This window comes from Somniosus microcephalus, chromosome 5 (genome assembly GCF_052327205.1).
Source record: "Somniosus microcephalus isolate GS21.2 chromosome 5, FLI_Smic_1.0, whole genome shotgun sequence".
Lineage (NCBI taxonomy): Eukaryota > Metazoa > Chordata > Chondrichthyes > Squaliformes > Somniosidae > Somniosus > Somniosus microcephalus.
Window position 1 is genome coordinate 192,888,604 of NC_140991.1, and position 25,910 is coordinate 192,914,513.

Genomic DNA, 25,910 nt, shown 5'->3' on the forward strand with positions numbered 1-25,910 from the left:
TCTGAGCAGAGAGAAGCAGGAGGAGCGCGCATGTGGCTTTGCCAGGATAGCGGGCCTCCCCATGGTGCAGGACACCATCGACTGCACACACGTAGCTTTGCGTGTGCCGCTTAACAATCCTGAGATCTTCCGTAACCGCAAAGGCTTCCACTCATTTAATGTGCAGTTGTTGTGCGACCATGCCCAATGCATCCTGATGGTCAATGCCCGCTATCCTGGCACCAGCCATAATGCCTTCATCCTGCAGCAGTCTGGTGTGCCAGCAATCTTCCAGACACCATGTCAAATCCAAGGGAGGCTGCTCGGAGACAAGTGCTATCCGCTCTGCACCTGGATGATGACTCCCCTCCACAACCCCAACACTCATGCACTCATATAATGAGAGGCATGCTGCCACCATGAACAACATCGAGCATACCATCGGGCTGCTGAAGCAACAGTTCTGCTGCCTTGACCGCTTGGGAAAAGCCCTCCAGTACTCGACAGAGTGGGTGTTCCATTTCGTGGTGGTCTGCTGCATGCTCCACAACTTGGCCATCATGAGGGCACAGCCCGTGCCAGCAGAGATTGCTGGACCACCTCAGGAAGAGGACAAAGGAGAAAAAGGAGGAGGCAGGCAGCAAATCCCCCTTTGGCACGGGCTGTCCGTGAGCGCCTCATCAGATTCCAGAGAATGAAACCTCAGATCCCCGTTGCTCACCACATCCCCATCAACCACATCCCCATCAACCACATCCCCATCATACCATCCCTCTGTCACGGAATACCACAGCATCCTCCTGGCCACGAAGCTGAAATGAGAGCCACCACAAAACAAAGATTCCAAATAAGATTAATAAATTTATCACGATTCAATTCACATTACAATATCAGCTAATCACCCTTGTGCAATCCCTTAATGCCTACCATTCGGGTGCCTGATCTGGTGCTCCTACGCAGTGCACCCCCAGTGACTGCAGCATAGCTGGTGGAAGGCTGGCGGCAATCTGGGCAGGCTGGCTGACAGGCAGCAGCAAGGGCAATGGCGGAGTGGCAGTGGTGAGAGTAGGAATGCTGTCCTCCTGCTCTTGCCAGCAGGGTTTGCTAGACCACCTCAAGAAGAGGACAAAGGAGAGGAGGAGGAGGAGGAAAAGGAGCACGAGGAAGAGGAAGAGAAAGAGAAGGATGATGAAGAGGGAGGAGGCAGGCAGAAAATCCCCTTTCAGCACGGGCTGTCTGTGAACGCCTCATCAGAATCCCATTCCAGTGAATGAAACCCCAGATCCCCTGAGAGAGGACAGCAGGTTTCTGCTCCACAGACCCACTGCAATTTCCCTGGGGCGGCACCTCATCATTCCTAGCAATCTGTTGGAGGACAGATTGCTGACCCGCTGCAACACCCTGCAAGCCCCTTTCGACACTAGTAAACCCAGCCACGATGGCAGCAGTCTGAGCTTGCATGGCAGCAAGCTGAGACTGCAGGAGAGCGGTCTGCGCTTCCACTGCAGCACTGGGACGTTGGGTCGCTTTCACCTGTGCTACAATGGCAGCTGCAACATTGCTCATCAGCCGTAGCATCACGTCTGGGTCGGCTTGGAGTTCTCCATCATTTCCAGCCTGGAAATCATGGGCTCCAAGCTCTGCGCATGGCACCATCCAATGTTGGAGCCGGACTCCTCCATGCTCCTTGACATTGCCAAGAGTCTCTCTGGCAGGCTTGCCATTGCACCTAGCAATTCGGTGTGCATCTCCATCATCCTTCTCTGAAGGCTGCCTCATCGAGGTCCTCATCCGAGTCCTGTGCTGTAGAACTCGCACACGAACTTGCCCTCTGGGGAGCTGGCCCCCAAGCTACCCTTTCTCCCTAGCCTTGCTGCAGCACACTTGTGCCCAGTGCCTTACCACATGCAGATCCTGCATCAACACTACCCTCTAAATTTTGCACTGTGCCAGTTTCTGAGCTGGTGTCTGTGAGTGTCAGATGCAGTGATGGTGTGCCTTCTTTTTCTCCTTCATTCTCCTCCATGACTTTGGGGACAAGTTCTGCGGCTGACAGATCTTGGTCATCTGAAAACAGAAAGGCACAAGAGTTGGGTTATGGTGGGGGGCGGTGGGGGTGGAAAGAAAGACATCCTTACATACACCATCAGCAGCTTGTAAGTGAGAAGAGATTGTGGGATGAGGGGGATGTGGTATGTGAGAAGAAGGATTAGGAATAAGCATACTGTTATTGTCCCAAAGGGCTTCAACTTCACGCGTTGCCACAGGCTCAGTGACTTGCCCTCCAATGATGTCGAGCACTCTCTCCTCCAGTTGGCTCATGGTCTGTATTGTGGCTCACTCCCACCCCCTCCCCCACCCCCACCCTGCTCTCCACCACCACCCCCAACCCCGCCCGCCTCCTCTCCACGGCCACCACCAGTGCCTCCAGAGCAGTATCTGAGAACCGTCGGGCTCTTTCCTTCTGCTGGCGCTCAGCTATCTCTTGCAAGTTCAGTTGTGAATCCAAGTAGAGCTCCAAATACAATGACAATAAGGTGTTGCTGCATCAAACACCTCCCCTTTAAGCAGTGGAGAAAGCCTAGGCCAAACATTACTGACCACTAGACTGTACCCAATATTGGTTCACCTGTTGAGCGGTAAGACAATGAGCAGTGGGTTTAGTGCTGAGATCAGCACTATAATCATGTAACTGAGCACTCAGCAAGAATTTTGCGTGCTACCTGGACCACTTTGAACCGGCGCAGCTAAATAGCGCGGGGACATGACACCGCCTGTTTTCGGGCCACATCCAATTTCTAGGTTATTACAGATGTAGTTAATACTTCCATGCTGGATTTTAAATCCTGGGTGGGAACACGGCAAAGTTGCAGCCAGCCCATCCAGGAGCACTAGAAGGGAGGCTCGGCCGATTTTAATGGCCGGGCCTCATTAACATGCCGCTTGATGACTTCCCGATCAAAATGGCTGGTAAGACGTGGAAAGCGGCTGCCCAGCAGTTAAATCGAGTGGCAGGAAGCCACCACTGGAAATCTACAGGTACTGTCCCCAGCACAAGGTAAGTCCATTGAAGGGGAATCCCGGTCAGGGGAGGGGGAGAAGCCCATGGCACAGGGGGCTCAAAGTTTCTTTGTGGAGCTCGGAGGGCCACAAGAAATAAAACTTTTTTTTTACCTTCCTGGATCTCTTCTTGCCCTGGCTGCTGTTTCCTGCAGGTTTGGTCTGGCAGGCAAGCCAACATGCTGCCCCCACCACCCCCCGCAACCCTCCCCCCCACCACCCCCCCCCGCCGCCACCCGCACCCCCCACTCATGCTTCAGTTTAAAATAGCATAAATGATGTCATCGGAGCTCAATCTGCATATTTAAAACTCACTTTAAAATTAGTTGGCCAGATCATGGCGGGAAAGGAGGTGGTAAGTCCCCACCCCCACTCCATTTTAACTGCTCTCCCACCTGGTTTCTGCCAGGCAGGGGGAATTAAAATTGACCCCATAAATTCACCAATTATGTTATTTTTCTTACAATCTTATTTTTCAACTCATGGCAGTTTCATAACTAGAAATGCCAGGTGTCAGCAACTGTGAAATACTGTTCTCTTTATAATACAGTCCTTGAGGGAAGATATTTGTATTCCATTAAATGGGTAATGATTCTTTGCAGAACTTTTCAGCTAAGACTCATACTAATGACTTGTGAGTGTAGAACAATAAGCCAACACGGCTAATAATACCTGAAAGGAAAGTCATCTGCATGACATAACATGCTTGGCAAATGTTGTCCATGCCAATTTGTTTTCAAAGTATTATGGGGGAGAAATTAATTATAGTCGCATTTGGGCCGCTAAAACTTCTGAAGCGTAAAAATTATCACCAGGCGCTAATGATGAGAGGCTCCTGCGAAATTCAGTTGTAGCACTCTAAGAGGGAAGTGGAGCGCTAAATCAAGCGCTACAATTCACCTTAGAGCACTAAAGGGAGTGAGGGGGGCGGTATTGGCAGGGCGCTGATCAATGTTCTGTGCAGCGCTGACAGATTCGCAGGCTTCTTCCCTCCATTAAAGGGAAGGGCCAATGCTCACAGCAGTTAAAGGTAAGGCTTGAGATGGGTTGGCGACAGCACCCGCGATCTGCAAGGAGCAGCCCCAAACACTCTAAGAGAGTGCAGTGCTGATCAATCGTGGCACTGAAAAATTAAAAAATACAGTACAAAGGGGTGAGAAAATTATTTTGGCCTACTTGACCACCAATCCCTTTAATTACCGCTCCCCAAGCAGCTGGCCGAGGTCGCAACGCCTCCTGCAGCTGCTGTTGCTTACACCCGGCGAAGCTGCAGAGGGCGGAAACAAATTTAGGATCCGGGGCGGTAAAGGGGCGATGCGCACCGGATGACGTCATGATCTCCAGGGTGCAGAAGATCGAGCCGGTAAGTTTTACCACCGGCACTACCCCCCCATTGATTTTCGCAGAAGTCGTTTCTTTCACCTCGCCCGGTCAGTAAGTCGTTAGCACCCTGGTAGCGATAACGGGAGGCGCAAAGGAGGCCAATTTATAGCCCAACTGTCAGTTTAGTCCATCACTTGTGAACGTGAATGTGAATGCTCCAATTTAAATTAAGTTCACAAAGGGTGTATACATACCCACAAAGATGTAAATCTAAGGATTTTTATTATTCTTTTGTTCGTAACTTATGTCTGGAACTTAAAATCCAAGATTGGTTTTATTTAAAATGAGTTTAATTTTGGTACATTATTGCATTTTTTAAGTTAACAATTATTAATCACTGTATTTATCTCAATTACTAAAGAATTTTATTTGCAGAGCACCCAACACCAAACTGATATAGTGCTATGTTTATCAATAGAAGAATGGCTCTATAGCTGGAAAGTAAATACCTCATTGGCTATAAATCGCTTTGGGACATCCTGAGGTCGTGAAAAGGCGCTATATAAATTCAAGTTCTTTCTTTCAATTACCAAAACAGGGTAAAATATTCAAGGCAAAATGAAAAATGAATCTTTAGGAGTGGCATGCCATTGACTACACAAACTATGCAAATCTCCTAAACATCGTTCTTTTTGCAATGCAGCTGAAAAACAGAACAGCTTTTGGAAAATATTGAGCAGCTATGTCACAGATAAACACAAATTAATTTTCCCCTTTCCAGTTTTTAATTATTAAAGTGTGTATCGCCTCTAATATTGGTGGTAAAGTGAAATCTTAACTTGTGGCTTATGTATTACAAAATCAGAATATATTTTGTAACACCTAGAAAAGGAAGGCGGGGGATAAAACAATCAGAACATAAAAATGGCTCATGTATGTTTTATGTTAATTATCCAGAATAAATCTATGCAATGAAAACACAGTACTAAATTATACATTAAACTTTCCACTTTTAATGGAGAAAATATGACTTTGGAGCACCGAGGAGCAATGCAGTGCACTACTGTCAGCCAATGCACAATGGGAAAACCTAATACAGGGTAGTTGCAAAATTCTCTACAATTATCTAAGTACTTTGGATAATGTCTCCCACTAGGGACTTTAAAAAAAAATTCATACAGCTTCCATTGTAATGTTATTATTCCCAGCAAGCATTTCAAGATACTGAGGGAATGTTGCTGTAAAAAGACAGTGAAAAATTGCACTGTTTCAACTGACATTTCTCTACAATGCAGCAGCATATATCGCAGTAAGTCCAAGAAAGCTGTAGTAGATGAATGTACTGTCATATTTGCATCTAATGTGCATTATTTTATGTAACCCCTTCACAGTTCTCTAGATATATGTGAGATGTGGTCTCTGTTGTAGACAGTATTCTATAGTCCAGTAAGGAGATCACTACTACAATGGCTTAATTCTAATTATCTTACTTTATAGTTTTAACGTCAGACAGTATAAGAAGATTACGGGTCAATGACCTAAATTAGACATTTGCATACATTAGAATGAATCTAGACATAATAAACATACATTCTCCATTTATATGGATTCAAAGGAGAATCTGTCCCTGTGTCCAAATTCGAGTGCACTCTTTCGTTGGCGCGCTTAAGTTGGAGCTCATGGTATGTATAATGTCTGCAAGACTTACGACTCCGAACCCCTTCGTTGAATTCTCTTCATGATTACTGAATCCCACTTTGAGTTCTGGATGCAGAGCTACTAATACGAAGGGCAGCGGCCGAGTTTGGAAGCCCGGGACGGGATGCGGCAGCCATTTGCCTCCTGAGCCCTCTTTTCAGAGCTCCTGCCCTCTTCTCTTCCAGTCGCTCCCGTTTCCCGCTCAAAAAACCCAACTCCACCCCTTCCTCCTGGGGTTTCTGCCTGGAGACTGTGCAGCCTCACTGTCTGCAACAGTTGATACTGGTGCAGAATTATGGAAAGTCTGCTCTTAGTCACAGTGTCCTTAAAAGTTCTTGCCGTACCTTCACATGGGCAACTTTAACCCAGGGATTTATAACAATGATAATACAGTGTCTAAGTTAAAGATTGATAACCATACTTAGCGTACATAACATTTCCAGTGGGTATTACACTCCCCCCTACCAAATATAGGCATGTCCCCATGACTAATGAACTTTACACATAAGGGGTTGCATGCTTCCCAACCATGTATAAAGGGAGGTAACATATCGAACCGTAGGGGCTATCATTACACTTGGCACTCCTAGTGTACTGTATGTCAATCTTTCAGGAACCTTCTTAACTCGCTGTGAGCTCCTTATTTCGGATACCCGGTCTTCAGTTCCTTCAACTACGTTGGAGGCGTTGGTTCCTTTGTTATCATCTACGTCGGAAGAAAGTTCAGGCAGTTTCTCAAAAGCCTTTTTGAAAACAGGGTGAATGTGTCTGGTGCTCAAGAAGTTTTCACCTCCCTGCTCTTTGCAGCTTGTCAGGAGTCGTCTCACTATGGGTGTATTACTGCCAACCAGTATGGAAACCTCACCTTTCACCATGGGGTCAGGGCAAACCAACACAAGTGCATCAATGGTCTCAGTGGTCCCTACATCAGCTTCCAAGAACTCCAACCTCAGTGACAAATAGCTATCATATGGGTAATCAGCAGGACTAAGGCCCCAGATCTGCAGAAGACTGATTGGGGTTAACAGCAAATGCGTCAGGTATCGGTCATAGAAGGATCTGTACAGTATGGTAACCTGAGAACCCGTGTCGAGGATAGCTTTAGTATAAATGCCTTCAATCTGTATTGATACAGCAGAACTCGGCCCTACTAAACCTTCAGGTATGATGTCTTTCATATCCCCTCGTCTATTATTGCACTTAGCGGAACGTGTCTTAACTACAGGGACAGCAGGCCGTTCCGTTACTGTGCCCCTTTGCAGTTTCCCGACTTCTTGGTAAGTTTTATGAGACGGTCATTTACTTTTTTTAGATTTTCCTCACCTCTACATTCTCGCTTGAAATGTCCATCCTTTCCACAGTTATAACAAAAGACTCCAGGTCTATCTCCTTCATGGGGATATCCTTTAGAGGAATCATTCATTTTGCTGTTAGACTTCGCAGGGTGTTCAACCTTTTTCACCCGTGTGTCATCCCTTTCTGTGTTGGGCTTAGACCGAAAATATGCCATCTCGGCTCTCATGACATTTATTTCCTTCTTCAGCTGTTCCATCTCAGGGTTGACATCACCCTTAGGAGTAGGAACTGTAACAGGAGTCACAAGCTTGGACATCACAGCACTCTTTGCTACATTCCGGGCCTGAAGCATATCCTCCTCCTCTCTGACTTCCCTTAGCAGCTCAGTGAAGGTAGGTGGATCTCGCAACTTATGGGTCATGCGTATGCGAAGAGCAGTCACGTCTTCGAGCAATGCACCTCGCACAACCTGTTCAATGCGGAACCGATTCATTTCAGGCAACTCAATCCCCCTTTTCCGTAACATACAATGCAGCAGTTTGTCTATTCTCAGCAGATAACTGGACAGCTTCTCTCCCTAACACTGGAATGTGCTTCTGAATCTGACCATCAAATCTGAAATGGTTTCAGTAGTTCCAAAGGCAGTTTCTAGAGCCTGCATGTAGTCAAAGGAAGTAGCAGAGGTGTTCTGCGCCTTTAAGAATCTTACAATGTCAGCAGCAGGACCCTTAAGGCTTTCTACTATTCTCTGCCTCTTCACATTGTCACTGCACTGCCATTCCTCTAGCAGAGGCAGGGTCTGCTCAGCCCAGGCGTCGTACTCCTCTTCCCCACTGGGAGTTGGTCTCACTCCTGAGAACATACGGATCTTACGGTATCCCTGAGCCTCGAAGGGCAGATTGGTGCATTTATCCACCAGAGAACTAATGGCACTGACCAACTGAGTGTTCATATCCAGGGCCGAAGGACCTATCAGACCTTTGACATCAGCAACAGTCTTTCCTTCTTGTCTCAAAAATGACAACAACTTGGTCTGAAACCGTTCTTCTTCCTTAGTAGTAATAGGGACAAACTGAACTGGCCAGGGACCAGCCTCTTCAGAAAGCCCAACTGCCTCAGGTAAACCATGACCTCTCAGGTTCTCTGATGTCTGGATCAACACAAACTGCTTCTTGGTAGCTGTATCCAAGCAGCGCTCAACTATCCTAACCTTTCCAAAGGCTTTGACACAATTCAGAGCCCTTAGCAAGACATCATCAGGGTCATCGTTAGCAACACCATTCAGCACAGTGGCATGGGTAGTAGCTATCTGCTTCCGTTTGCACCAAGCTTCAACCTCAATAACATCCATCTTTTATGCTCAAACAGCCCAGTAGAAACCACAAACCACTCTCTTAGCAATGAGCATTCAATACTGTTAGTTTACTGACATAAATAGACCACAATCCCAGACGAGCCCCCAAAATGTAACCCCTTCACGGTTCTCTAGATATATGTGAGATGTGGTCTCTGTTGTAGACAGTATTCTATAGTCCAGTAAGGAGATCACTACTACAATGGCTTAATTCTAATTATCTTACTTTATAGTTTTAACGTCAGACAGTATAAGAAGATTACGGGTCAATGACCTAAATTAGACATTTGCATACATTAGAATGAATCTAGACATAATAAACATACATTCTCCATTTATATGGATTCAAAGGAGAATCTGTCCCTGTGTCCAAATTCGAGTGCACTCTTTCGTTGGCACGCTTAAGTTGGAGCTCATGGTATGTATAATGTCTGCAAGACTTACGACTCCGAACCCCTTCGTTGAATTCTCTTCACGATCACTGAATCCCACTTTGAGTTCTGGATGCAGAGCTACTAATACGAAGGGCAGCGGCCGAGTTTGGAAGCCCGGGACGGGATGCGGCAGCCATTTGCCTCCTGAGCCCTCTTTTCAGAGCTCCTGCCCTCTTCTCTTCCAGTCGCTCCCGTTTCCCGCTCGAAAAACCCAACTCCACCCCTTCCTCCTGGGGTTTCTGCCTGGAGACTGCGCAGCCTCACTGTCTGCAACAGTTGATACTGGTGCAGAATTATGGAAAGTCTGCTCTTAGTCACATTGTGTCCTTAAAAGTTCTTGCCGTACCTTCACATGGGCAACTTTAACCCAGGGATTTATAACAATGATAATACAGTGTCTAAGTTAAAGATTGATAACCATACTTAGCATACATAACATTTCCAGTGGGTATTACATTTAAAAGAAATTGCATTTATATAGCACCTTTCACAACCCCAGGACATCCCAAATTGCTTCACAGCCAATGTAGTACTTTTAAAATGTAATGTAGGGAAATGTGGCAGCCAATTTAAGTACAGTAAGGTCCCACAAACATTAAACAACTAGATAATGGAGTAAAAGTTTGCTTATGGCCCATTTTTGGGTGCATTACCAACAACACGAAGATAGAGCGCATCAGAACTGGGAGACCTAGAGTTGCCAACCCTCTCGGATTATCGGGAGTCTCTCGAATTAGGGCATGGAACTCCTGGATGCTGCTGCTCGCTGCCCAGGAGATATTCACACTTTAAAATTCCTACTGCAGCAGCGACCCCCCACCCCATCCCCCATTCCTTGGCCTCACTCCCAACTGCTGCAGAAAGCCTAGTGCAGAAACCCCCAAAATGCTAAATCAAAGCCACAATCAAAAACAGCAATAATTTTAACAAAACCCAGACCTGAAATGTTAACTCTGTTTCTCTCTCCACGGATGCTGCCTGGCCTGTTGAGTGCATCCAGCATTTTCTGTTGTTATTTCAGATTTCCAGCATCCACAGTATTTTGCTATTATATATATTTTTAAACTGAATGAGTGAGTATTCAGCAAACAAAAGTTCTAACAGTTAATAAAAGCACTCCACTTTAAGAGTACTATATAAAATGGCTGAGGGGGCTTTCAAAGCAGTGCTCATTTTAAATGGGTGCTGAATGACTCCCATGCATTCCCAGTTCTGAACATATGAAATTGTGTACAGGTATCTGGGGCTCTGACCGAGGGGTTGGCAAGGGGGTGGAAGTTTGATCACTTGGAGAGGAGCCCCCACTTCCATGTCCCCTCCCACCATCATCCCTCTCATGGGCCACCTGCACTTCCCTGCTAGCAAGTAAATGGAGAGCACCTTGTTGCACATCAGTGGGGCCATGAGGACCCATGTCTGCACTGGCATTCCTCCTAACAAGGACGTCCATAAACCTCTGGTTTTTCTCCTCAATAGATGCCCATTATCCTCCATAGATGACCATCTATTTAGAAGTGTTACCATATTCTCCTGAGTCTGGCGATTTATGTCCTCCATGAAGCTGGCCATCCTTTCCATGGCGGAACCTATAGTTACCAGTGCGTGCACCATGGCGTTGCTCATATTTGAGATGGACTCCCCCATTCTCTGCACACTCGCAGTCACCGTGGTTGCAAACCCTGCCAGGCCTCCTGAACTTGTTCCTGAAGCTCCAGGATCGCCTTCTTCCTGGATGGCCCCCGAGGCTCAGCGTCTGCATGCAGCTCAGCAGAGCTAGGAGACTCCTGCGGCCTCCAACGAGGAGTATCCACTGCTGTCCCTGTCTCCACCATCTGATCTTGCTCACTTGTGACTTGTGATACACCAGGTGACAACGCTACTCTATCTCGCATAGGCCCCACCGAGGTGTGCGTCTCTGCGCTGGTGCTGGGTGCGCTCATTTCTGCTGACGCTGCTCCCTTAGAGGCTGGAGGATCCTCTGAGGAGTGCTCCTGCTCTTCCTCCTGGACCGTGGGGGGGGGGGTGCTCTTGATGGTCCTGTGGGAGAGTAACAGCATGAGTAAGACATGTGATATGTAGATTGCAGACACATCCCATTATGCACATGATGAACATTCAATTTCTCGACATCAGACCCCATATGAGTCACTCATGAATGCCAACTAAAATGTGATGTAATAAAACTCACTACGCACTTGGTTTGAGCATGAAGCAAGGCTTTAATCAACTTGTTTCAGAACATGGAGGTCTAGTTGTACTTCACTAGTTCCTTGTCTTACAAAATGTCCCTGGCAAGCTGGGGCCGACGCCCGAGTATTTATACTCCTTGGACAGCGCCACCAGCTTGCCATCCAGCATTATTTCATGAGTAGTTTCTTGATGAATTATGAGATTTATAACAAGATGTATGGAAAATAATTCTGTCACCAGGTTGTTCTAATGAGCCCCTCTCTCTGTCCCCCACTTCAGGCTGGTCAACGACTCTTGTCATGTCCAAAGCTGCTTCTTCAGCGTTGGTGAGCACAGCCAATGATGGCGGCCCTCCTCTTGTTCTCTCCTTCTCCCTCTTATTGTGGGCTCTCTTTTCCTGCAATGAGGGAAACAAGAGAAGTTTGAGTGAGAGTGATGGAATGAGTGTAAAGAATGGATGGGATAGATGTTTAGAGGGAGACTATAATGGAGTGGGGTGCCAATACCAAGTTGCCTCCTTTTGAGTTGTTAGTTGTAGTCATTGCATAACGATGATGGTGAGTGTGAGGGGTGCATAGTAACATGGGGATGTGATTCTGTACATAGGGAGAGACGGATGGGTGATGTTGCAAGTGATGTTGGGATTAATAAGGATGTGCAGGAGTAGGGTTGGCAATGCAGAATGATGGAGCTGTGATGATAGGCACAGCAGAATGAAGGTAATTGTGCTTTTATACTTTTCCTGAAAGCAGAAGCTCATTAAACGTCTTCCTACATTGCAGCCATGTGCGAACAAACACACACCAGGTTGCCTTTGTCTGCTGAGGAGGTCTCTTCCATCCATTCCCAAGGAATAGAACCTCCCTGCGTCCTCTGACTCCCTCCACAAAAACATAGAGGGAATCATCATTGAAACATGGCGCAGCCCTTTGACTATCTGCAGTCACTGTTGCCTGAACCAGCACTCAGGAGCATTAAAACAGAATTGAGAGCAAATGGGACATGGCCCCTTTAAATATACCGGCAACAAACGCGTCATCAGGTGACGTCACCAGACCCGCACCTTGTAATTGTGCCAGGTAACACGCAGGGTGGGCTTAAAAAGCCCAATTAACGTAATATCCTTTTCGCAAAGCGGTTGGAGCCAGGAGCGGGACCGGGATCAGCCAACGACCACTCCCACCGCGATTCCACCTCCAATGGTGAAATCGCGGCCTTAGTGTCGCAGTGTCAGTTTGGTTCAGTTGGTGGTACTCTCACCTCTGAATCAGAAGGTTGTGGGCTCAAACCCCACTCCAGAATGTAAACTTATAATCGAGGCTGAAAATATAGTGTAGTACTGAGGAAGTACTGCATTGTTTGAGATGCTATCATTCAGATGAGATATTAAATTGAAACCACTTGCTCAAGTGAATGTAAAAGATCCCAAGACACTATACAAAGAAAGCAGGGACCTCTTCTGGTCTTCTAGACAACATTCTTACCTCAACTAGCACCAGCAACACAAATTAACTCATTTGCTTTTCGTGGGACCTTACTGTATGTAAATTGAGTAAGAACATAAGAGTTACGAGCAGGAGTAAGCCATATGGCCGGCCCTTTGAGCCTGCTCTGCCATTCAATAAGATCATGGCTGATCTTTGACCTCAACTCCACTTTCCCATCCAATCCCCATATCCCTTAATTCTCCTTGAGACAAAAATCTATATATCTCAGCCTTGAATATACTCAACGACTCAGCATCAACAACCCTTTGGGGTAGAGAATTCCAAAGATTCACAACCCTCTGAGTGAAGAAATGCCCCCTCATCTCAGTCTTAAATGGCCGATCCCTTATCCTGAGACAATGGGCTGGATTTTCATTGAGGAGGCGGGTAGGAGGTGGGACTACAACGTTTGGGGTTGTAGCCCTGCCTCCATCGAGTTCTAGCCAACCCATGCGATTTAGACTTGATTGACCTTGTTGAGCCCGCCCAGCGGGCTCAGCAGGCCAATTAAGGGCCACCCAGCAACAGGTGATGTCACAGATTGAAATTTCATCTGTCAAGACCTTTTGACAGATGAAATATCAACGTTTCACAGCTGTTTGAAGCTGTCAAACACTGACAATCTGTACTCCAGGTTAATTCCTTCCTCTCAGGATGATTTAGAGATCTCCCCGGAATAGAAAGCAGAGGCTACAGATTTTGACAGCTGGCGGCCATCCTGCTTTCTGTGCCGGTGAGATGAGGGACTGCGAGACCTGAAGGAAGGAAGGCTGTAAAGGTAAGTAAAGGTTAGTAGAACTTCTTTAAACACGTTACACAGACCAAACACACTTACCGCTGCACTCATGCACCAATCACTCACCTGAACACCGGACATCTCGACCCCTCCAAGCCCTTCATCCCAACGGCCCACCTTGCTAACTTGGCGTGGTTTGGAGCCGTCGGTAAGCCCACATTTCAACAATGAAAATAGGGATTAGGCTAAAAACTGCCTGTTAACTACCTGTTAACAGGCAGTTAATTGGCACTAATCCCCTTCCCGCCTTGGGGCGGCGGGTCCCAGTGCGGGGCGGTTAACCGCCTCCTTTGAAACTGGCATGCAGGTGGGTTGGGGGCGGGATTGTGGGACCCCCGATTTCGGGATTTTAAACCCCCACACGCCTCCAATCCCAACTCCACGGTCCAATGAAAATCCAGCCCAATGCCTCCTAGTTCTAGATTCTCAAGCCACTGGCAACAAACTCTCAGCATCTACCCTGTCAATCCCCCTCAGAATCTTATATGTTTCAATGAGATCACCTCTCATTCTTCTAAACTCCAGAGCGTACAGGCCCAATCTGCTCAATCTCCCCTCACAGGACAACCTTCTCATCCCAGGTATCAATCCAGTAAACCTTCGTTGCACCACCTCTAAGACATGTATATCCTTCCTCAGATAAGGAGACCAAAACTGTGCACAGTACTCCAGGTGTGGTCTCACCTCAGCCCTGTACAATTGTAGTAAGACTTCCTTACTCTTGTACTCCAACCCCCTTGCAATCAAGGTCAACATGCCATTTGCATTCCTAATTGCTTGCTGTATCTGCATTCTAACTTTCTGTACGAGGGCACCTAAATTTCTCTGAACACCAACATTTAATAGTTTCTCACCATTTAAAAAATATTCTGTTTTTCTGTTCTTCCTACCAAAGTGAAAAACCTCACATTTCCCTACATTATACTCCATCTGCCACTTTATTGCCCACTCACATAATCTGTCTATTGTAGGGGGTGGCATTCGCCCAGTCAGCTTCAACTCTGACTGTCTTTGAGCGGTTTGAATTGCTCCCACACCCCTGGGTTCTAGACACCGGACTTAGGTACAGGCGGCGATACAGAAAATTGAGTAGACAAGTGGTTTGGTGCAAGAAAACCAAAATTTTATTAAAAGCAGAATAAAACCTTATGAAAATTACTGGTATGAATACAGGCATAAACAATTACACTTATATGGGAATGGGGAACACACGGCACATCGAGGGAAAACAATTACATTAACAATCCCCTTATCTTTATCCCACCCGCTATACCTAACTAGTTTAAGCTATGAGGGGCCAGGAATTCATGCTCACCAATCCAAAACCTGTTGCTTTAACTGGGTTGTTTTTTGAGGTCCACTCTTTCTGTCCTTTGGGGTACCCCATCGCCACGTGGTCTCAGGGCACGGTGCTGAAGTTGTTTATGCGAAGCACCCACCCTTTCCTCAGCTAACATCGTCATTGAGTCGCGTCTTGGTCTTCTTCCTCGGGCGGTTTAGTCGCTGACGGGGTTTTAAAATGGTTGGGGCTCGGTTGGCGGTTTACACTGTTAAACTGATTTTACTACAAATCCTTCGAACGCCAGTTTATTCGTCATGGACGCTGCTATCCATGCTTTGAAAACGCCAGTTTACTCGTCAAACGCCAGCTTATAACTAGGCGTTTGGCCCCCAACGCGTCTTTCTGCTGCCCTTCTCGGTTTACCGTATTCTTCATCTCGTTTCGTCTCGTCTGCCCGTTTGTGGGCTGTGTGTCCTGTGTGTTTTTGAAAACGGGTCCGTTCTCCTCCCGCGTTTGGCCTCGGTGTAATGGGCGTCCTTGGTGTTGAGCGGCGCGGGGAGCGAGAAGAGAGCCAGCCACGAGGCCAGGGCACGAGAACGAGAGGCAGCAGGCCAAGGCCAAAGATGAGGGCAGGAGCAAGAGAGCGATCACCACTGATCGGCCTACAATTATACCCGTTCTTCATTCCTTATCTGCACGCCAAATCAGGTCAGTCCTTTGTCTAACTTTTGGCAGGCTCGTTTAAAATGATTACAGCCATTTACTTTAACGACTTCTGGAGTGGTGGTCTCCGGGTCTAATGGCCTCGATGTCCTGGTTGTTTGTCATGGATAAAACTTAATTGTCCCCATCCTGACTTGATGGCTACTGTGAGCTGTTACTGATTAAATATGCAGAAACCTAATGGCCTCGATTTTAGGCCCATTCTAACTTGATCTGTTTCAAGGCGAATGAATGCATATTCTGTGTTTGCTTTAGCTGTCTGCCTCTCTCTTCACAGATTCCTGCATTTTAAGTTTTGTCTCTGGGCCTGCCTGTTTGCAGGGCCCTGCTATTAAAATCCTGTCAGTTTTGGTCTCGAGGTTACAGAAGCCATTTTGGGTACCCTGTTTTTAATAACTTGTCCAAACAGGGCCCCTAGATGCATAATTTTGGGGAATGTGGGAATTTTGAGAACCCTACACTCCCCCCTGTTGATACTAAACTTGCTTTAAGTATCATCCTGATAAGGTGAGCAAAATTTCCTACCCTCCATAGTCAATCTTCCCCTGTAATTACCTATCTAAGATACCCACGACACATGCATTTCCCATTCTGTAAAAATGTAGTGTACATAAGCATACATAGAATAATTACATTCGTTTACACACACATCCAAGCATGGAGGGGTCCAACACCCCTGCACCACTTGGTACACATACATCTTTATTAAAACAACACGTCGAAAATCTTTATTAAAAACAACAAAGCACAAAAAAACAACAATCTTTAATCAGAAATACAAAAAAAATCAAACAGGTGTGTCTCCCTCCACCTTAACATAATGTTCCTTCCAAGTCCTCTGGTTTCGGAATTCTGGTATTTGACCTTTTCCCTTGCACTGAGTGCATACTAGGTACAATACTATCCCCCGCTGGCACAGCACGAGGATGTGGGAAGCCAGCCTAATCCATGAAGGGACCTGTATATTATTGAAAATGTCCCACCAGGGTGGGATCACAATGTCCAATATCTTAGCCCCTACCTCTACCGTTTTCTGCTCTAACGTGTAGAAATGTTTCTGCGAGACTATAACTGCTTTGAGTATCTTCGTAAGGTGTTCTGGGAGAGGGGGAATTTCGTAGCCGAAATGTGCTACGTACTTTTACAGGTTGGTGAAATTCTCTTTTACAGTGAGGTGAACAGTGGAGGGTTCAGGAATGGGGACAATTCGTTCCTGGGCCACTTGAACTTCTGCCTCGGGTTTAAAGCAGAAACTGCTGTCACTTACCAGACACCAGCTATGCTGTCCATGCTGGTAGTGGGGCGCCCCTGTGGTGACACAATATGTCCCACCTCCTATATATGCTACCTGTGGGGGAACATGGCCTTGTGCCATTGCCTCCATGGTACAATTTATAGGTTTTGCACCAATAGCTTTAAACCTGCACTGTGGTTTTGAATAGGCGCTCAACTGCCGGGGACACAGTATTATGTGTGCTCCCCGGCTCCGGCACCCCGAGAGGTCGGTACCACATGTCATAGCGTGCTCCCGCTTTATGACATAAGGTGGGACCGCTGTGAAATGAATGTGTGCACCCACTTGAATGACTCCAATGTTCTCTACCCTGTATACCGGTGCGGGTCGGGCTGTCCTACCCATGACTGGCATCCTTACTACTATTCCCATGATGGTGTGGTTGGACCGCCCACAATCCACTGGGACTGGGTAGGCCTCTGAAGCTAGCCGGAGTTGGCACGCGCTTAATGCATTCTCAAATGGATGGAGGGCTGCGAGGTGTTTGTTGCTGATCCAGGAGGGGACTAAACCCTGTTTTAAATCCTCCAGATTACTGCGGCCCTCACCCAGCAACCATGCCCCGTACAGCACGCATACCTCGTTCTGTGCAGCCTGGTCAGAAGCATTTCTGTCCTCTCTTATGAGGACATTTACAGTCTTTGCATGCTTCTCCAGCTCGGCTATAATTTTCTTTAAATGGACCGTCATGGCCTGGTCCTCATGTAACTCCGAGCCTACTACCTTGTTCTCATCCATCAGTATCTTCCTTAACTGGGTTTTTAAACCGTTTATCTCGGTCTGTAGCTCTATGTCATCCAGACTGTTGATGACAGAGGACCCTGTGTTAAACGCAGTAAAAACATCATTCCATGCTCCCCTTCTTTGTCTCCCTGTATCACCAAAGTACTCGCGGTGTGTGGTGTACAGTTCGGTTTTGTCTACATTAGCGAAATCGAACTCGTAAAACTTTCTAAACATGTCCTTTAACAGGGCCTGGTATAGCTGCTCTGTCTCTTTGAGACACCACTCTGGTAAGTGTACCTCGGTGAGATTTAAAATCACGGAGGCTACCGCATAGTGAACCCCCTGGTATAGCACCTGATCCGTAGGCACTAGTACCAGCCCATTCCCTGGTCCCTTGATGGTGGTAGGGCACCCCTCTCTGTGTGTCCTTGCTGCCTGAGTCGTGGGCCGGGGCTTCCGGGCGCCTGCCACTAGCTCAGTGGCTTTAACTGGGGCTGGGTAACGTGGGACTATGCAGGTGTGTAGGTGGGAATCCCATTCCACCCCCTTCCCCTTATCCTGCCATGATGCGGAGATGATAGATATGCCTGTGGGGCAGGCCCTTTTCGACACCCACATACAGACATAGATTACCTGTTCCGACTCCCACCACTTATCCCAACATACGCTAGTCCCTTCTTGGGTCCCGGTGACCATCCGGTGGGTGTCGTTCCCCATCCGTTCACAGTCAGCTGTACGGTCCCCCATGTCTGTGCTCAGCTTTCTGAGCCACCACCACCTTCCCAGGGGAATCTGTCCTTTGCAGGTCAGGCACACGCGTTTCCCCTCAGTGACCCTGACCCGTGAGGCCACAACCTGTACGCTGGGGCAGGGGAGGGAGGCCTCCCCGTAGGTGAACCCAGTCTGGCTGGAGTACCGGGTGGAGTTGGATCCTAACCACCCGGGCCATCTTCCCTCATGGGCGTAGATGGCGGGTCCCTCCATGCCTTGTTCGCTGCTCCCGGCAGTCACCACTGGTGCCTTGTCCCCCGAGCACCCATAGATGTGAGAGTCCTCCACGTCACCTCGCTTTCCAAAGCTCATCCCTAACAGGGTGAGTACGAGTACGCCCCCCTTCATTCTGAAATCCTCTTTCTGCAAAGAGACACAAGAGCATATAGTCAGGTCCCGAGGAGATTCTCTGGCTTGGGTGAAGCATAGTCGAGTCTCGCGACCTTGACTCAATACAAACATTCTTAAAGATACCACTACTACTGTATTAAAACTACCCATCACCTTATTTAAACTTACACTAAACACCCAAACTTAACAAAATAAACTTACGTAAAACTATGTACATCCGCCGCCAGTCTCCGGGCGGCCAGGCTAATCTCTGTTTGGACTGCGGCACACCGCTCCCTTCGGCGTGGCCACACTGTCCTGTGCTGTCAGTCGCTCGCAGCCTGTGGCTGCTGGCTGGGGACCCCTGTCCTTGGACTTCCCCCTAACTCGGGAGGCTGTCCCTTTAAAATGGGGTGCCGGTGACCATGGTTTCCTTGGCTGGGGCGTCCATGGGGACCTTCTGAGGACTCTGGTGGGTGGGGTTTTCTTGGCTGGTGGGCCTTTAACCCGAACCGCTGCCCCCTCCGGTGCGGTCTGTGGGCTCACCCCTGCCGCTGGATGGGGGTCCTCACCCTCAGGTCCCAAATCTGGATCCGGGGCGGGGTCTTCGACCTCAGGTCCCTCCTCCTCTAAACCTGGGTTAGGGGCGGGGTTTTCGCCCCCAGATCCCTCCTCATCTGGAGCCCAGAAGAGTGGGGGAGTGTCCCAATTGGTGGGTGGGATGGCCCCTCCCCTTAAGCAAGCTATAGCGCCTGCCTGTGCAGTCTGTGAACTCGCTCCTGCTGCAGGCTGAGGATTTCTATCCTCAGACCCTACCCCAACTGGCTGTTTTCTCTTTTCGGGTTTAAACAGTTTACAGTGATTAATATGGAACCATTTGGTGCGCCGAGGCATCTTAACGGTGTATACCATGGGGCTTGCCTTGTCTACAATGCTGTAGGGCTCCATGTATAATGGTTCCAGACTCCCTACTCGGGCATAGTTCCTCACCATGACCTGATCTCCTACCTCCCACTCGTGTTTTCGGGGTTCTAACAGCAATCTGTTACTCCGATGCTGCTTTCCCATATTCCCAGCCGCCTGCTCGTGGGCCTGCTTAAGGTGCTCGAAGAGGTTTCGGATGAACCTGTCCCAGTTTACCTCTCTGAGCTGACCTTCCATGAGCACCGGGGCTAGTACATGGGTGGGGGTCCGCATAACCCTGCCAGTCATTAGCTCGTACGGGGAGTGCCCCGTGCTTTTTGACTGGCTGGCCCGGATCCCCATCAGAACCAATGGTAGGACCTCAGCCCATTTTCGAGGCAAGTCCACCGTCTCCTTCCTCAACCTTTCTTTTAGGGTCCTATTCATTCTCTCCACAATCCCTGATGACTGTGGGTTGTGGGCGACGTGCCACATCCCCTCGATGCCTAGCAGCATAAGGGTATTCTGCATCTTCTGTCCGGTGAAGTGACTCCCTTGGTCGGACTCCACATACTGTGGTAGCCCTCACCGCGAGAACACCTCCCGGACCAGGATCCTGGCAGTACCCAGAGCTGTGGCTGCTCTGCAGGGGAAGGCCTCTACCCATTTCGTGAACACATCTACCAGGACTAGGCAGTACTTATAGCCTCCCTGGGCGGTGGGCAAGGGCCCAATGTAGTCGACTTGTATCGACTGTCATGGTCCCTCTACCCTCCTGATGTGTCCCATAGGTACCTTCCTTTTGTGGGGGTCAGGGTTATTAGCAGCACACACCAGACAGCCGGCGCAGAACTCGCGGACATCTTCCCTGAGTGCTGGCCACCATCCCGCCTGTTCCACCCATTGCCAGGTGGTCTCAGGCCCGGGGTGTCCCGCTCCTGGACCCTCATGGGCCAGTTGAAGGAATTCCCTCCGGTGTTGCTGCGGCACAACCCACTGTTCCCCCCGGAACAGCATGCCCTCTTTCACGGAGAGGGTCGCTGTGCTGTAAGGACCCTCTATCCCTTTTCCCTCAGTCACTGCACTGAGGACCGCCTTGAGGGCGGGATCTTGGGCTTGAACCATCTTAAGGTCCAGGGCTAAAGCTACCCCTGCACTCCCTTGTGTCCCATCCCTACCTCTGACTGCTGCCATAGGTCTGGACCCATATGGGTCCCAGAAAGTGCCTGTGCGGGCACCCTCCTTGATGAGCATGTCAGCCTGCTGGTTGCCTTGACTACAGGGTTCTGTGGAGGAATGGGCTTTCACCTTGTGGATGAAAACCTCCCCTTCCTCCCCCACTGCTGCTAGGATCTTTTCCAGCAGGGGTTTCCCTGTGAGGCGTCGCCCGTCAGCGGAGGTGTATCCGCGGCGGGACCAGATGGCCAGGTACTCCGTACACGAATTCCATGTGAACATACTGTCCGAACAAATCGTGTATGGGGTGGGGAAGATTTCGGGGTGTGTAATGACGTACACTACCGCGCGGACAGTTCAGCCTGCTGGGCGCTCATGGTGCTGCGGAGCTTAATCGCCAGGGCAATGTTTGCCGCTGGGTCATAAACTCCACACCCTGTGAGACGCTCACCAGCAGATACCGTGCTGGAGCCGTCCACATAGATCTCGCAGCCTGTGGGATGTATCCCGGCCCGTAAACCTATGTCCACTTCCCAAACCCCTTCAATGGAACACCGGTGGGCTGTTCCAGGATATACCAGGTTGGCTGTGAGCTTTGGCTCGCAGAGACCCTTCACCTTGAGGTCCATCTGTGAGAGGAGCAGGGTCCAGCGAGCAATGCGGGCACTGCTCACCGTTCCATCCTTGATCCTCCCATCCAGGAGAATCTGGGTGGGTGTGTGATGGGTGAGGAGGGTGATGGGAGAGGTGCCTGTGAAGATCAACAATCTTTTCACAGCCCAATGTGTGGCCAAGAGGTGCCTCTCACAGTTGGAGTAGCTCCTCTCCACATCCGTGAGCATCTGGAGGAGTAGACCACCAGCCTCAGCCGGCCATGCCGCTCTTGGAGCAGCACAGCACTCAGGCTGTCCCCGCTGGCTGCTACCTCCAGGAAAAACTCTTTCCCCCCATCTATGGCCCCTAGAGCTGGTGCGGTCTGCAAGTCCTTCTTGAGCCTGACAAATGCTGCCTGGCAACCCTCATCCTACGCCCACTCCACTCCCTTGTGTAGGAGTCGGAGCAGGGGGGCCGCTGTGGCTGCATAGTCTTCAATTAAGTCCCTGCAGTACCCCAGTAGTGGGCCATGCTCCTCCCTCGAATCAGTGAACAGGAGCAGGTCAACCACATATAGCACCAACTGTCTGGGCTGGCTGAAATCCTTTAAACTGTTTGCCATGCACTAATGGAAAATGCTGGGGCTGTTGTGGAAGCCCTGAGGCAAGCAGTTCCAGGTGTACTGTTGCCCTTTAAATGTAAAGACAAACTTGTACTGATCCTCCCTCCTTAAAGGGATGGACCAAAACCCGTTGGAAATATCCAGCACCGTGAAAGTGGTCGCGGATGCTGGGATACTTCCTATCAGGTCGGCAACTGCTGCTACCGTGGGTGCACAGGCTGGGATGTTACTGTTGAGCACTCGATAGTCCACCGTGGCCCTCCAGGAATTGTCCAGCTTTCTAACCGGCCACAGTGGAGAGTTTACGTGGGTGGCTATCGGTCTCAGAACCCCCTGCTGTACTAAGGAGGACAAGGCTGCTTCCATGTCTGGCTCCGCTTCCCTGGGGAAGTTATACTGTTTCTGTGGTCAGGCCATGGGGTCCCCGTCTAAGCTGACCTCAAACCCGTTGACCCTTCCGCAGTCGCGTTTGTGTGTGGCAAATGTGGCTCGGTGGGCCTGCACAAATGCCTGGAACTCCTTTGGGGTGTTACTGACCATGAGAACGAGGTTATAACCCTCTTTGGGCTTCATGGAGCACAGGGTCCCCTTCCCTTCTTTCCCTGGGATTACTACTACATCACCATCCTTTCCTGTACTAGCCCCTGAAATAAAGAATAGATTTGCCTTTCTAATCTAGGCTTTATTAACTTTAAAAATCCAGTAGCACATCTTTCAACACCAGTCTCCAACCATGACTGGAGAGAACTGAATTTAAGATGGCCACATCAAATCACCTGACATCCACTACCAATGAGTTTACAGCATATATCTCAAGGTAGAAACAAACAACCAATTACAATACTTCTTACTAACACAGAGAACAACCACCCCATTCACCAATCGAAATACTTCTTATTAAACATAGGAAATAATCACCACATTCACCCCTCCTTTTAAAACATGCTCCAACCTAAAACAACCTTTACAATTTATAATTAATTTATTTACAACTAAAATACAAATATAATATTTCAACAATTTTAAAACATTACTATCAATTTAAAAGTCCATTTTCAATCGGTCAACCGGATATCTTGTTCGTGTCGACCTTCTTAACCTTGGTGAAATTCCTTGCCCTCCCACACCCGGAGACACCGAAGTATCTTCTGCAGGAAGGCTATCCATACCCCGATTATCAACGGTTTCCGGATTGGAAATCCCATCAGGAAGTAAACTAGGATGGTCATGAACATCCATCAAAGGCTGACTAATAGAAGTATAATTATCTGCAGTAGGATTGGAAATATTCGTAGTATCTATAACAACATCCACATTATCTGAATCGTGACTATTATTAGTATCCTCAGAAGAGGGCTGGCCACCACAAGGAGCCAAATCTTTAATTGAAACAGTACTTTCTTTCCCATCTTGGAATCGAATATGAGCATATTGGGAATTAGCCTCCAACAGCTCCACCTCCTCCACTAAAGGATCATATTTTGACAATCTAACATGGCGTCGAAGCAGCACAGGTCCCTGCATAGTAAGCCATGAAGGTACCGAATATCCCGTAGTAGATCTCCGCAGGTAATTAAAGAGCCTTTCATGGGGGGTCACATTAGTAGCCATTGAAAGCAATGATCTAATGGAATGCAGGGCATCAGGCAGTACCATTTCCCACTGTGTATTCTTAAGGTTCCGGGATGTCAAAGCCAACATAACTGCTTTCCATTGTATCGTTCGCACTGTCCATTACCCTGGGGGTTATACAGGGTAGTTCTACTAGTAGAAATTCCCCGACTCTGAAGGTATTCCTTCAACTGGGAAGACATAAAAGAACTTCCCTGATCCGAATGGATATACGCAGGCATCCCAAAGATGACAAAAAGTTGAGTCAGACATTTGATAACTGTAGCAGCTGATACATCTGCGCAAGGAAAAGCAAAAGGAAACCTTGAAAACTCATCCACAACAGTAAATATGTATCGATTTTGAGTCGTTGAAGGAAGAGGCCCCTTAAAATCAACGCTCAGACGTTCAAAAGGAGAAGTAGCCTTTATAAGATGAGCTCGTTGAGGCTTAAAGAAATTCGGTTTACACCGAGCACAGATAGAACATGATGAAGTCATCTGCTTGACGTCTTCAACTGAAAAGGGCAAATTCTTACTGCGTATGAAGTGTATCATCCTCGTAGCCCCAGGATGACATAAGGCATTGTGAAGATTAATAAGCGTATCTCCGTGAAGCACAGAACAACAAGCCCTCGACAGTGCATCAGCAGCAACATTATCCTTCCCCGGATGATAAACTATATTAAAATGGTAACATGCCAACTCAATCCTCCACCTCAATATTTTATCATTTTTGATCTTTCCAAAATGTTTAACATCAAACATAAAGGACACAGATTTTTGATCGGTTACCAACGTGAAATGTCGCCCCGATAAATAATGTCTCCATTTACGCAGTGCTTCTACTATTGCATATGCCTCTTTTTCAATTGAAGAATGTCTTTTTTCACTATTGTTCAAGGTACGTGAGAAAAAGGCCACAGGTCTTCCATTCTGGTTCAGAGTAGCCCCAATTGCAAAATCAGAAGCATCCGTCTCAATCACAAAGGGAACCTGCTCATCAATAGAATGCACAACTGCTCCTAAGATATCCTTTTTAAAATTATCAAAACATGTCCTGGCCTCCCATGATAGAGGATATGTCATAACCCGAATAAGGGGCCGGATCTTCTGCGAAAAGTTTGCAATCCAATTAGAATAGTAAGAAAACAGTCCAACAACTCGTTGCAAAGCCTTAGAATTAGTAGGATAAGGTAAATCGATCAATGGTCGCAAACGTTCTGGATCTGGTTTAATCTTATTTCCCGAGATAATATACCCCAGTAGATTTACCTCAGTGGTCGAAAAGATACACTTCTCTTTATTAAAAGTTAAACCAACTTTTTCCGCAGCTTGAAGGAATCTTTCTAAATTAGAATCATGCTCCACCCTTGATTTACCACACACCGTGATATCATCTAAATATGAAAAGGTGTCAGAGAGAGAGTTATCACTTATAAAAGCATCCATTGCCCGTTGAAAACAAGCAACACCATTAGTAACACCAAATGGTATTCGGCAAAACTGATACAGCTTTCCACCAGCCTCAAAGGCTGTATATGGTTGATCCCTCTTAACAATAGGAATCTGATAAGCACTCTTTAAATCAATAGTGCTAAAAAACTTATACTGAGATACTTTGTTGATAAGCTCATCAATCTTAGGCAAAGGGTACGCATCTAATTGAGTATACCTATTAATAATTTGAGAGTAGTCTATCACCATTCGTTTCTTATGTCTCTCGTTAGTGGTGACAACTACCTGAGCCCGCCAAGGCGAACAACTAGGTTCAATGATTCCTTCCAATAAAAGACGTTGGACTTCAGAATTAATAAATTCTCTATCCTGACTGCTATACCTTCTTGACTTGGTAACAATTGGCTTACAATCCGGCATCAAATTGGAAAAAAGTGATAATGGAGAAATGGATAAAGAAGTTAATCCACAAATGGATAAGGGTGGCTTAGTCCCTCCAAACGAAAGACTGAGAGACTCGTGTAATTTAAGCACATCATGACCAATCAAAATATCCGCACAAAGATTAGGCAAAAGAGATAGGCGTATATCAGTATACGTATTACCTAGAAGAATCATTTTCACAAGGCAACAACCAGCTACTTGTGAAGTAAGGGTCGTCTGAGCCATACACACCTGATAAGTAACAGGCAAGATTTTCAAACACTTTTCCTTCGCAAACTGAAGACTTATAAAACTCTCGGTACTGCCCGTATCTATGAGAGCCTTCACTTCTAACCCATTAACTTGGGCCATAACTATAGC

General features: G+C 47.7%; 1 protein-coding gene and 1 pseudogene across 1 annotated transcript in view; one reads left to right on the forward strand and one right to left on the reverse strand.

The window, feature by feature from the left end:
• LOC147117495 (uncharacterized) overlaps positions 1-25,910 on the forward strand; it is a 231,243-nt pseudogene that overhangs the window by 117,585 nt on the left and 87,748 nt on the right.
• The window catches only part of LOC147117496 (uncharacterized), a 118,298-nt gene continuing 107,106 nt past the window's right edge, over positions 14,719-25,910 (reverse strand). Inside the window, exon 2 of the mRNA XM_085988519.1 lies at positions 14,719-18,776. Within this exon, the coding sequence (XP_085844645.1) occupies positions 16,764-18,761 (1,998 nt within the window). The 5' untranslated portion in view covers positions 18,762-18,776 and the 3' untranslated portion in view covers positions 14,719-16,763. The remainder of the gene's footprint in view (positions 18,777-25,910) is intronic.